This window comes from Pseudopodoces humilis, chromosome 2 (genome assembly GCF_049639895.1).
Source record: "Pseudopodoces humilis isolate 2021_Gansu_Grassland_sample_001 chromosome 2, ASM4963989v1, whole genome shotgun sequence".
NCBI lineage: Eukaryota > Metazoa > Chordata > Aves > Passeriformes > Paridae > Pseudopodoces > Pseudopodoces humilis.
In genome coordinates this window covers 114,483,854-114,497,414 of record NC_142201.1, presented here as the reverse complement: position 1 = coordinate 114,497,414, position 13,561 = coordinate 114,483,854, and the positions used below count along the sequence as shown (strand labels likewise).

The 13,561-nt window shown below is 42.9% G+C and overlaps 1 protein-coding gene across 3 annotated transcripts in view; it reads right to left on the bottom strand.

Moving 5' to 3' along the window:
- Positions 1 to 13,561, bottom strand: part of C2CD3 (C2 domain containing 3 centriole elongation regulator) — a 36,953-nt gene that overhangs the window by 5,238 nt on the left and 18,154 nt on the right. For all 3 annotated transcript variants that reach the window (XM_005524167.3, XM_014253540.2, XM_014253541.2), the window contains exons 20-31: positions 12,802 to 13,070; positions 12,348 to 12,437; positions 10,658 to 11,278; positions 9,575 to 9,883; positions 8,343 to 8,481; positions 7,640 to 7,704; positions 6,746 to 6,951; positions 5,898 to 5,998; positions 4,855 to 5,016; positions 3,750 to 3,949; positions 1,998 to 2,970; positions 1,255 to 1,357 (exon numbers count right to left, since the gene is read on the bottom strand). In XM_005524167.3, coding sequence (XP_005524224.2) covers positions 1,255 to 1,357; positions 1,998 to 2,970; positions 3,750 to 3,949; positions 4,855 to 5,016; positions 5,898 to 5,998; positions 6,746 to 6,951; positions 7,640 to 7,704; positions 8,343 to 8,481; positions 9,575 to 9,883; positions 10,658 to 11,278; positions 12,348 to 12,437; positions 12,802 to 13,070 — 3,238 coding nt within the window. The remainder of the gene's footprint in view (positions 1 to 1,254; positions 1,358 to 1,997; positions 2,971 to 3,749; positions 3,950 to 4,854; positions 5,017 to 5,897; positions 5,999 to 6,745; positions 6,952 to 7,639; positions 7,705 to 8,342; positions 8,482 to 9,574; positions 9,884 to 10,657; positions 11,279 to 12,347; positions 12,438 to 12,801; positions 13,071 to 13,561) is intronic.

The following is a 13,561-nucleotide window of genomic DNA, read 5'->3' as shown; positions in this document are numbered from 1 at the left end:
TACCTAATTGCAGGGCTAACATTTTACCCAATTGCAGGGCTGTAGGTTCCAGCCACTCAGCTCAGAGCTGCAGAGAGGGGATTCAAGTAAAGCTGGTATTAGTATTAAACCACAGGTTTCTATGACTTCAGAGCTATTAGATCCTGAGTCTGTTTTGATTCACCAGACAAGCTGCTCCCAGTGACATAAATGTTCCTTAAAGTGTTTTGTTTCGTAGGTCATATGGAGAGGAACAAAGGCATCACCTTATCTGGGAGAGGTAAACAAACAGCCCAGGTGCTGCACACCCAGATCCACATCAACATCCACAGCAGAGCTGGGGCTGGAAAAGGATCATGAAATTCCAAAATGGTTTGGGTGGGTAGGGACCTTTAAGCTTATCTCATTTCAACCCCTGCCACGGGCAGGGACACCTTCCACTAGCCCAGGTTGCTCCAAGCCCCATCCAGCCTGGCCTGGAACATTTCCAGGGGTGGAGCAACCTCAGCTTCTCTGGGCAACCTCTGCCAGGGCCTCCACACCCTCACAGGGAAGAATTTCTTCCCAATATCTAATCTAAATGTCCCCTCTTTTAGTTTAAAATTGTTTCCCCTTATCCCATCACTATCTGCCTGTGTCAAAAGTCACTCTCTCTTCTTTATAACCCCTCTTTATGAACTGAAAATAAGATAAATATGTAGGTGTTGAAACAACTGAGCCACAAACTTCTCACAGTAAATACATCTTTATGAACATAAAAAAAGGAAAACCTCAGCAATCCACAGCTTTGTTACAGGAGGAACAACCACTCAAGTTATTCTACTACTCCCTGGCTTGCAGAAGCATTACAAGATACCTCTTGAGGAACTCCCTCCTGCTGCAAACTCCCTCATTTCATCCTGATCTAAAAGAGATAAATTGAAGCCATAATTACAAGTTAGAACTCCTCAGAATTAGGCATGTCGTCTCACATTAAAGCACAAAGAAGTGTGGAGTAAGAACCTGCCACTTCCACTGGCCCTGATGGAGTAGCATTTCCTGAGCATACTGAACAGCTGGTTGATAGAAAGGCATAAGGATCACAGACAACACTGCCATGGATGCTAAAAATCATCCTCACGGAGAGAAGAGATGTCAGGAAGATTGCCCTTGACATGATTTGGAAGCCATCACATCTAAGTTGAGTGCTGGCAGGCAAGGGAAGGGAAAAGTTTTGCTCCTGCTTTAAGGAATGGACTAAGTTGGACAATAAAGGAAAGGAAATCCCATACTTACTTTTGGACATGTGGAAGGATGAGAAGAAGTGCTGAGCAGTCTCATGGAGGCTTCCATCTCCTGGGGTGGAAGGAAGAAGTTGGGAACAACAACAGGATCAGATCTGAGCAGAACAGTTAAGGAACAACCTTTGGCAGTATGCAGTTGCGCAGAGGTCCAGAAACAGAAAAAGCCTCAGCTGTTAATAGATCCCAAATAGTAAATTTCATTTGTTTTAATCAATATCCTGTTGTTCTGAACACTTAGTTCTCTCACCTGGGCTCACAGAGCATGGGACACTGACTTGCTTTCAAATAATATCTCCCAAACTCTAGAGGACTTCATCCTGCAAAAATCCCAGCACTTAATCCAATATTTGTACTTTGTGCAAGAAATATTAAGAAATATTTTAAAAGCAAAATAAAGCATGTTTCTTTTAGTACAGGAGAAACACAAGAGCTCTAACACATCTGGAAAAATAACACAGAGAGAAAATGCAAGAAGACATGTTGGAGCTACCTAAAATGAAGTGACTCTCACAAATCACAAAATTTATTGTCTAAAAGTTTCAAGAAAGTCATCACTACCGTGTTTGAAACAGTGTAATGGGGTCCTCCAACACCTTTCCAGATCACCAGTTCAGGATTTATTTCCCAGGGAAGAGCTTCACATAGCAAATTTCTCTGTCCTGAGGCCAGGGAGATTCTAAGTAAGTAGAAGAGTCATCGAATGCAAGGAGTGCTTAAGAAAAGAGTAAAGGATACAAAGTGATTTTTGGTTTGATGGGGTTTTCCGAGCCTTCCACTGGGTCTTCATTGCTGTCATCAGGGAAGCTCTCACTATTTCTCTCCCAGCCTGCTTGGGCTGATACACTCTGAACACAGTTCTCATCAGAACTACTTCCTTCCTTGCCTTGATGATCTCCATTTACAACCTCAGCATTTTCCTCCTCCTTTCTCTCAGTGTTCTTTTGATTGGTCAAACCCACGACTCCTGGGAGTGGTGGCAGTTCCCTGGAGCCTGCATGGTACTCCACATTTCTCTTTACAGGTTCAGTGTTCAGTGCTCTGTTCCAGAGGCTCTCTCCAGCAGGCAGAAGCGGCTCCTTCTCCGCTGTTCCTGTGCTGAAGGTCTGGAAGTCTCCTGCTGCTCCCCAGGGACTATTCCCACCTGCGTGGGGGCTCATGGGTGGGCTCAGGGCACTGATCATGCTCTGGCTGTCCCCTTGCAGGATGCTGGACAAGGTGCTGCTGTTCCCTCTCTGGAAACAACCTTCATCTATGGAGTGCTGATCTTCAGGCCTGGGGTCCAGAGGATGCTGCTCAGCCCCCTGCCCTGCTTCAGAGATCACACTGGACCAGGGGCTCGTCCTGTCTGTTATGGTTGTTATTTCATTAAGAGCTCGCGGTTCTATAACATCTTCTTCGTATTCTTCTTCACTGTGTGGCTGGATGGCAAAAGCCCCTTTGTTTTCCTGGATATAACCCATTGGATGCTCATCTTCAGGGACAATGGGGCCTAGAAGCTCGTGCAGCATGTGTCTGTCAAACACAGATCTCCCAGCACTGCACGTGCCACTGGAAACGCCGGGCCCGTCTGACTCCAGCTGGCCTTCAGGAACTTCAGGTCTGGCTCCTTCCTCCTTCCAGCTCGGTACGTCCACAGCACCCAGCTTCCTGCTGCTGTCCTGATGCACATTAGAAGCTTCTTTGCTATATTTAGTTATAGTCTGCAAGTCTGGTTAACAAAAAAACAGCATCAGTAAATGCATGGAGCAGCAATTCAGCTTAAATCTGATTTAGCTGGGTTTTTGGCAGAAAGTCCTAGATGTAAGGGTGGTTGGGAACTAAACATGCACAGCTTTGCAAACACTGCTGATGTGAACATGTTCTGCTCTGCTTACCACTGACAAGGCCAGAAGAACAGAAATGCTAAGGAAGAAAACAGAAGCATTAAGGATGAAATTATTTGGGAATCTTACAGATTCTTTCAAAAGCCACAATCACTTATTTTTGCTTTGTACTGGGCAGATCCTATTTATTGTTTGCATCCTCTGAGAATTAAGTTCACCAATATCAGGTAAAGTGGCCAACTATTTTGAGGCAAGTCCTGCTCCAAAAGAACAGTGGGGGACATTTGGAAAAGGAGAAGGAAGAGTCTGGAACAGATTTTAGAGGAAGGCATGTAAAAAAGCACTAAAAACAATTGCTAAGGATAAGAAAGGAAATAAAAAGAGCAAAGCCTTGGAGAATAAAGAGAGGGAAAAAAAGAAGATCAAGATGGTGATACAAGAATGGCAAATTCTGGCATAATAGGGATGTGCCCTTCAACTCCATCTCTTGGAAACGCTGCTTCCCTGTAGGAAGCCATGGGCAGAAAAAGCATAGAAGAACTTTCCAACTGGCAGCAACTGTAGCTCTGGGCTCCAGCTTATTCTCTACTCCGCTAAGTTATTTTAAAAGCATCAGCAGGGATTTGATTTCCCTGTCATTTTGCTACTCACAGCAACAACTTACCATTGATTAGGCTGCTGACCTGAGACCTAGATTTTTTCAAAAGATGGCAGCCTTTGGGATCCACTTCTCTGCTCACCGAGCCCTGATGGTGCCTCTCCCACTCCTCATGGCTTGGTTTGGATGTGCTGAAGTCAGGAAAAGACCTGGTCAGCTTCTCACTGAAGTATCTTTGAACCTCCTCCAGCTCGCTCAAGTTTTTTCTGCAAGCAGCAGTAAGAGATTTGGTAAGAGGGGGAAAATAGGTCTGTGGCAGTTCGGTTTAATTTGGATCATTCTAGTCAACAACACGTAAGTATCCAAATAAAATATTAAAGCAGATCAGTAGGCAAGTGTTGAGGTTGCTCTAAGCAAGAAGATAACTCCAGAACAAATCGTGACTGGGCTATGAAACTTAGGCTGGAAGCTAAAAAAGAGCTAGTTCTAAACTTAATCAAAGCAGTTGGATTTGAGATGACCTTCCAATAAAAGTCATAAAGCCACGGGTACTACTTGACTTATGGCTGAGCTTGATAAAAATCTGAGGATTTGTATGTGTTTAGATCTAGGGATTTTAAGATGCATTGCTTGTGGTAGCACGGAAAGGGATGAAGTACCTCATGAAGTCTCTTTCAGTCCTATATTCCTACAGATAATACTACTCTTCTAAACTTACATCTCATTTAAACCTAAAATCTAGTAAGGGAGCAGTGCTTCTAGCAAGAAAAACATCCTGATGGGAAAGGATATACTGCCCCATGCACCCCAAAAATGCTTACAGCCCCTTGTACCTGTGGAAGTCAGCTGAAGGGACTATTGGCTTCATAGCACCTGTTCTGTGACTGCAGTACCAGCAGGGATAAATACAAGCATTCCCTCCAGATTTGGAAACACTGCTGCTGCTGTTCCCCTTCAACAGCTCGCCACACTGCTACAGCATCTAGTTCTGCTGTGGAGCTCCCCATCCAGTCCCTGATTTTCCAGCTTCACCTCAACCTGCTGTCAATGACACCAGAATCTCATCCTTGCTTACTGCACTGCTCCACTGCCATTTCCTTACAACTGGATCCATCACTTCCAAGCTCTCCCCTGCTAACCAACTGCTCTGCTGGCCACAGCCCTGCTTTACCTGAGAGCAGTGAGGAGAGCAGCTCGTGAGGACGGCGATGCCGAGTCCAGCCTGGCTGTCCGGCGCGTGTTCCCTTCTGCCTGCTGCAGGGATTCGTGGAATCTGCGCACGTTCTGCACGTGCTCTTCGTGCCGAGGCGTGTGTGTGCCAGGGGGACTAATCCTGCAAAAAAACAGGTCTGTGTTTAATGCCAAAATCCAGGCTGGAACCTCTAACTGTGGAAAGTCTGCCAACTAAGAATATCCAATGGCTTGAAATCCACTAAAGAGCCACCGATGGATGAAACTAGTTCTTCCAAATGTGCACAGGAATGTCATTTACTCTTTCAGTTTTATACCAAAGTCAAGTTAGTGGTGAGGCTGGCAGGGAGCTTTCCATGCCTGCTGGCAGCTCCCAAGCCAGTTGTTCAGATCCCATAGTGGTGGCCCACAGTCCCACTAAACTTCAAAGACACATATGGGGAAAGGATCACCTCTGTAGGCTAAATAAACAAATAATGAACTAAAACACTCTCTCACTCATTTGAAGGGACAGAAAGCAGGAATTACTTCAGGATATCTGACAGTCTTAATCCTGTAATATTCAATACTACAGCATTTCACCAGCTGTCATTCACTGGCCATGGACAGAAGTTAAGGCAAAATAAAGGGGATGCATCAGGAATACTCTAATTTACACTTACTAAAAATAAAACCAAATACAGACACAACCCTGATTCTTATCAGGGCCTGAAGAAAGTACCTGCTAGTTTTAACAATGGCATCATTTAAACCCTAATTTACAAGGGTGCAAATGAAACAAATCAGGAAGTATCAATGACAAGGAACAGAACATCTGGGTTGTATCAAAAGGAACCTGTCCCAGGATTGCCACCTCCTGCACCTTCCTCTCACTGGGAAAGAGAATGTCCACTAATTTTTAAGCCCAAACACAGTGGACACACTTGGATAAGCTGTACTATTTTTCCAGTAGAGTCAACTGTCTTTAGAGAGGTATTTCTAAGATCTGAAAATAATCAAAAAGGTTGTCAGCTGTGGACTTACCACTCTCGAGCAGGAATGCTGATTTCCTTTGACAAGGAATTCAACATCTGCTTGGACAAGTTTGTAGAATTACTAGGACGTGCTGGAAAGATGACCTTCACCTAGGATGAAAAGGAAAAAGAAAGACTGTACATGAGTCTTTCACAGCAAGAAAATAAGAGAAATTAAGGTATTATCCTGCTGATCTAAGAAAACCTCGGGTTTTCTAAATAGCTTTAAATTTTCAAATTATTTCCTGGCACTGAGCCAAAGTACTATTTCACACCACTTTCATTTCAGACACTTCTGTTAGCTCCCTCCATACTATCAGAGAGTAAAGTGATGGAAAGTAGGATGAGGGCTACATTACATGTCTATAACACTCCCCAGCATATCTGGGAAGTCTAGAGAATAAAGAAAAACACAGAAAAAAAGGGCAAATATCCCAGAAAAACAGATTCCTGCCAAATTAGATGTTTCCTAACCAATGAAAAGTTGACTCTATGGTATGTTTTTGAGCTGGATACACCAGCTGTCATCCAAAGCAGCAAACAGAGCTATGCCATGCTCCCAGAAATCCAAATGCACAGAATATTCTCCTAAAAAGAAAATCCCAAACACCCATGAAGCAATAACAGAGTGAAGCCAATGGGGATGTTCATGACTTGGTTGGAATGCTGTAACTAGCATTGGTCAGCAGCTGCCATGGAAACCTGGAGCAGAATTCCTAGGGAATTAGGTGGTTTTGGTACATTTATGCAGACTCGTCCACGGCAGAGCCGTGAATTTGTGGTGAATTTGCTCAGGAACCCAGAGTGCTGATTAGCAATCCGATCAAGTGTGAGAGGGGAGGAAATGGAAGAACTTACAGAAGAGCTTTCTGGCTGGCTTCGGGCCCTGGCCTGCCTTTCCTCTTTGAGATGATGGATGTTTTGGAGAGGCGACACTGCCACTTTAATCTGCCCTCGGCACTGCCCGCTGAAGTCTGTGATGTTGTACCACCCACACACCAGCTGGAAGCCAGAAAGGAGAGGAGAAAGGTCCACGGATGCAAATCCTATCACTCGCTCCGACTCTGGGGAAGAAGGATACAAAGCACACATGGATTGATATGAATCATTTTCAGAAATGCTAAAACATGGCTCTTGAAATATGGCTTGGAAGTCGACCCAAGGCCCAGAACAATTCTGTCCCAATAGGGGGATATTATTTGGATTACCTCAGTTATGTTCATCAGAAAATGTCCCTGCACAAGAGTGAAAGCCCAGGGCAGGGAAAGGGACTGGGAGGAGAACCACTGTGTACACACACTACTCTGGATACACAGGAAGTTCATTTTTGAAGCAAAAATCAGACAGCTGAACTTCAACATGTAAAAAGAAAAAAATTAAAGTATTTGGCTACAACTTGCTGGCTACACTTCAACCAACTGCAGCAAGAACAAACAGCATGTGAAGGAAGAAGTTAAAAATTTCCTTCAGCAGGAAAATCCAACCTCTAAAGCACCGTCAAAATAAAACCAGAGAGAATACGGACAAACCAAACCTTGTAAGATGATTAATAGGGAAAAGGAGGATGCCAAGGGCCAGGAAATCAACAGGTATTTATCTCTAGCATTCTTTCAGTACAAGGCAAAAGACAGCACTACAATTCCACTCTCCAATTCACTTCACAGAATTTATTTTCCTTGCATGAAATATAAGTAGCCTAAGGAAGAGGATGCAGAAAACACACTCCTCTTAACACTGCACTACAAACTTTACCTGCTTTATGCCACACTTTGAAGACCAAGGTTTGCTGTGGATCCAGGAGAAGCTCTTTGGATAATCTGTTAAGAACAAAAACCATAATATTTTATACAAAGCAGGAAAAAGCAGTAAAATGCTTCTGAAGTTTCAATGGCATTTTATCTACCAAAAAAAATTGGTTTATTTCTGTACTGATGGGGGCAGGAACAAAACAAACCCCAAAATTACTGAGTCTCAAAGCATAACATTTCTCTATAAGTTTGGGCTTCTGCTTATTCAAGAAGTACTTCCTTCTCCTCACTCTTGCTGCACATTTAAAAGATATGATGTACCAGAAACACAGTTTATTTAATGACTCAATAACACAGTGACAGAAAAGCACTGGGGTTATGGTTGAAAGCTGAAATGTTTGAAGTTCATTCCTGCAAATAAAAAAAAAAAAAAAAAAAAAAAAAGGAAAAATGAAGTGTTAAACATAGAACAGTTTTTAAGTTGTTTGAAGGGATTCAGGTATTAGAAACACTGGAGGAGACACAAGATTGGATCACACAGGTTAATTCCTGAATACTGCCATGTATGACTTAATCAGTCAATTCATCTGTTTTAAATTAAGCTCAGATATCCAGGTCTGAGCTACAAAACCCAAACCATACATCCTTTTCACACCTGGCCTGGCTATCAGATCTGGGGAGTGTCTGTGTGAATCGCCAGCTCTCACCTTGCTTGCTGCTGGAAGTCCCAGACTGGTGAGTCTGTATTTTCTACCACTGGAGTGGTTACTGGAGCACCTGCACCAGCAACAGCAAACGATACGCAGCTACTGGGGACTGTTACTTCACGTTCTGTCAAGGGACTTCCTGAAAAGATACAGAATTAAATACAGATTTTTTAATTAATAACAACAACATCTAAAGGCAGTTCAGCAATTAAAACCACACAATTAGCAAAGAAATCCACCATCTAGAAAATACTCCTTTTGACTGGTGGAACTGATAGCATGTTATATTTACAATGGAAGCAAGTATTACACAAACCTTTAACAGAGCAGAAACTGGAATATTCAAGGGAGAAATGGAAAAACCATTTGCCCAAGATTATCTAAGAAGTCAGAAGTAAAGCTAGGAATAAAACCCAGGTCCTGAGGACACTATTCCAGTGCTTGAGCGACTCTCCATGCTGGGCCACCTGTCTGGCAATCATGAAGAATGAAACTGCTTCTTGAAACCAGCTTATATTTGTTTTAGTGGATCAGCTGCCTCTCAATTAGTTACTTCTAAAAATCCTCTAAAATAAGGAGTTCAAGACAGAAATATTTAAATATTTCTGCAATACTCAAAAGAAGGCTCCTTTATACCATCAAAAACTTTGCAATAACAAAGTTGCATCAGTTTTTCAAAGACTATGAACTCCAGAAGATTCTAAAATAATTTTAAAAATCCATCTGCAGGGCTCAGAATCTTTTAGAATTACCTACCCTTAAATCACAGTTTGCGTTTGACTCTTAAGTTATGTTATCAGGGGAACAAAAGCTAAGTACAGTGAGCCAGCTTTACAAATTTATTATGTGCTCATTTGCAGGAGTCTTTGAGATAGGGGTGTCTTGGGGTTTAGTTACTCAGTCAATGATTAACTTGGAGTTTAGCTATTCAGATAATGCTTAATTTCAGTATTCAGCCATCTTCTCTAACAGGTAACATTATGTTATTTATATTTTGGATTTTATTCATGAAGATAGTTCAGCCTCCTGCTTTCCCTGTACCTACACAGTGATTGGGGTTGCAACACCATGAAGCCAAGTTCAAAATCTGTCCCACTTTGCTGGAGTAGGAACAGATCTCAGAGGAAAACAAAGAAACAGAAAACAAAGAAAGAAAAAAGGAAGACAAGAAAGAAAGAAGGGGAGTGTGTGTGTGTGTGTGTGTGTGTGTGTGTGTGTGTGTGTGATGTTACCTTTTAAACTTAGATGCATTGCTCTTTCCACAAGGATATTGACAGCAACAGTGTTTTCTAGAAACATCACATCTTCTTGCTGTGGTTCGCCATTGGTGATCCCTGAACCTACAATATCCACTTGCTGTTTGTCACAGACCTGTTGGCTCAGACCAGGGGCTTCCCCTGTGCCTTCATCTTCACTGCTGCTGCATTCCTCAGCACAGGGAGGTCTGGGCAGAGCAGCAGGAGTTGAAGCAAGGCTGACGTGAACACGCACAGCGGCTCCTGCCAGGTCTGCAGCATTGCATCTGAACAATGGATAAACGCCTGCAGGAAAACAACCAGCTAACTGAGCCAAAGGAAAAGCAGGAGCTTGGAAAACAGCTGGTACAGTTCATTACTGCAGAGATCTCACATGAGCCCAGCAGAATGAATTTTGATTTTCAGCATAATTTCTATGTGAGTTATTACCCAGAAGTACAAGCTTGGAAACATTAAAAACTATGAGCAATCCCCCAAATTTCGTACACCTTAATTTTCTCCCAGTAACTGGGATTAAAGCACCTCAACTTCCTGAGAGCCCTTGGAACAGTAACTCTGCATAATTTTATGTACATATATGGAGAACACAACATATACCCCACATAAAAAAATTGTTTTAACTCTTGCTCTTTCTCCCTTTCCTGAGTGTATCTGAAAGAGGAGCCGATCAGTTCACAAATCTGGTGGGTGTTGAGTACCACATAGATGACAGAAGCCATAAACTAGAACACAAGTTCCAGCTCAGTTTGAGGAAGAACAACTGTCCATGAAGGGGGAAGAGCTCGGGAACAGCTGCCTAGGGCCTGGAGTCTCCCTCTCCAGAGACATTCCAAACTGCACGTGGATGCACTCCTGTGTCACCTGCTCCAGGTGACCCTGCCTGGGCAAGGGGGTGGGACTGGCTGATCTCCAGAGATCCATTCCAACCCCAACCACCCTGGGATTCTGTGCAGGACAAAACAAAGCTGTAAACATTTTGTTTAAAGTGACTAGAGAAGGAACCACATCAAACTGCCAATAAGGAGGAATGAAATGTGGCTCTGTATTTTAGGAACTCACCACTAACACTCAGTGCTCTCCTTGATCTCTCTGCTAACGCTGCCAGGTCAACGTAGGCACATCCAATAAGACGATCTGTATCAAGTGGTCTTTCCACCTCATTTTCCTTGCCATATGCCCACCACACCTGGATTTCTAATTTCTCCTCTTTGAAGAACCACAGCAGTCCCTGGCTCCTTCTGAGAGTCACCTTGTTGGATTTCCTGAAGCTCACTGTAACATTCTCTGCATCGTCACTCAGTTTTGGCCGCTTAAGCCATGTCCAGGTGGCTTCCTGGTCATACAGTTTGTACCTGAGGTAGCAGTAAGTGCTTTTGTGCATGTGTGTCTGGCCTGCCAGCAGCACACAGTGGAGTGGCAGCCACACCCTTGGGGTGGAGATGGTCACAGCCACTGGACTGGAATTCTGCTCCCAGTCACCACTCTCATCCTCGCTGTCTTCATGGATCTCCTCACTGCTCCACCCCAAGAGCTTGGCAGCCTCCAAAACACGCTCCCTGTCACCTTGGTGGGCAAAGGCAACAGAGAGCTCCAGCCCTCCCACAATGGCCTGTACGGTGTTTGTGCGGTGTGGAGGCACCGCATCTTCTGAGAGGGTCACTGGGTACCAGCCCGAAATACCTTTGGAAGGAAAGATCACATTAGACTTATCCCAGCTTTCAAAAAATGTCAGCCAGAAGAATGGTCACCTCTCTGCTCATCAGTCAAGGACCAGAATCCCAAGGGTTTATTTCTCGTTTGGAATTTTATTAAATAATTTCTAATCTAAAAAAATCAACAAGTTACTAGCCTCCTAAAAACCTCAGCAGCAGTTGTGACCCCAAGGATTTTTCACTTAGTTAAAAATACCCATTTTACAATGAAACGACATCTCTAGGATATCCAACTATAAAATTATGTATTCTCATTTCTTTCCTACTCTCTTCCCATTAAAAATAACCCCAAAATTTTGGGCTGGAGAAAATGAGAACTTTACTGAAATTAAAGCAGAAATAACCAAGGCAATAATAAAAACATCATAATTACAAGGTATTTGTCTTAGTTTAGGGCAAATTAGGAAGGAAAACTCCAAACTAATGCTAGAGAAAGAAGATCATTAGTAGACAGATATGTAAATATTTTTTTCACAGAAATTTCACAGAATATTCTTAATATGGACCTAAAAGGACCATTGAGATATTTCACACATAGTTTAAAAAACAAAATAAAACAAAACAAAACTGTTAATCCTATTACTTTCTAATTATCTAAGACTTTTGTTTCTAGCTTTGTCATCTAAAAAGCACTCACTGGTTCTGCACTAAAAACTACAACTCATGGACTTGACATCCTTTTTGGACTTTCTATCTAGAAAATAAACAGCACTGAATAAAATCCTAAGGATTTTAGGTGCTGGTTTTAGCTGGCATGGAGTTAAATTTCTTCATAGTAGCCCCAGAATATTCATTCAGCCACTAAATATCCTACACCCTGAAAACAGGTTTTCAAATAACAACCTTTATGTGACTTTCCTCATACAGGATTTTTACTGAACACGTGGGGAATATCTGAAAGAACTTTGGTCTAAAAAAACACCCCCCACCCCAAAAACAAATCCAAAATAACAACCTCAAAACAAGGATGGAAATAGTTTTAAGGAATTACAGTAGCATTAAGACAGAATGTCAGCAGCATAGCACTGCTGTTTTACCTGAACTTCTTGTCAGCAGGTCTCTGGTTGGAATCATGACTGTCCCAAGAAGATGATCCCTGGATGTTCTATCAGCCAATTTTTCAGTGGCTGGAAAAGAGATAATATTGTAAATACACCAACTGGTACATAAGGTTTAGAAGTGATTGACTGGAGAACAGCTGGTAAGAGGTGATCTTGATCACTGTGAGTCTCAAAAACTCTTTGCACAAGGGGAACAGGCTCTGCCAAAGACAATTTAGATAATTACATGTATTAGCAACTGCAGAGTTCCCTTCACAGGGCTCTGAGCAACCTGACCTGCTGGAAGATGGCCCTGCTCATTGCAGGGAGGTTTTTGCAAGTCCCAACCCACACTATTCCATTATTCTATGAGAATTTCTTTTTCTATCCTAAAATTAAGGGGACTTCTGCACCGGTACTCAATCCTTGCAATCGCACCTGTCGTCCTTACCTGACTTGGTGCTCTGATGGTAGATGGAGAAAAAAATACTGGCAGACTGCAGGAGTTCCCCCAGAGAAGAGGCTTCTCCACTGCTTTTCTGAACTATGAGATTACAAAGAAACTCGGTGTGATGCTCAAACTCTGGGCAGAAAGAGCAGGGCACGGCTCGTGTGCTGCGCATCTGCGCCTGGGGCAGGAAAGACAGGAGCACACACACGTAGGCGTTCACTCCCACCCCTGCATAGTACTGGACAGAAGGGTTCTTCTGTGCCACAGCTCTTCATTTCACATGGGGGAAAAAAAAAAAGAAGAAAGAGAATGCATATAATGTATGAGGAATCTAGGAAGAAAGGTGCTTAAAACAAAGGTGAAAAGATGGGACTAACAGAGAATGTTCTAAGGCAAAATGTATGTGGGTTCTGGCTGCGTAGCATTCTCATCTTTTTTTTCCATCTGAACATACTAGGAACAGATATGAAATGGTGAGAGGAACTCATGAGGTCCATCACTGGTGGCTGCGCTTTTATCTGTGGTTGAGAAAGTACTCAGCACCTTTAAGGATACACAGTAAAATAACTTCCCAGAGAACCTGTTTCTGAAAGAAGCCAAAGGCCAAGCCAAATTATTTTTACAGATCAGTACTGACCAGCAAAAGGAGGTGAAATTAGCAAATGGAATCATTTACAAGTAAATGAGACCCAGGTATTACTCAGGTCATATGCCTGAAGGATGAGGGGTCTGAGGTTATTCTATTCCCTTGACTTTTCCA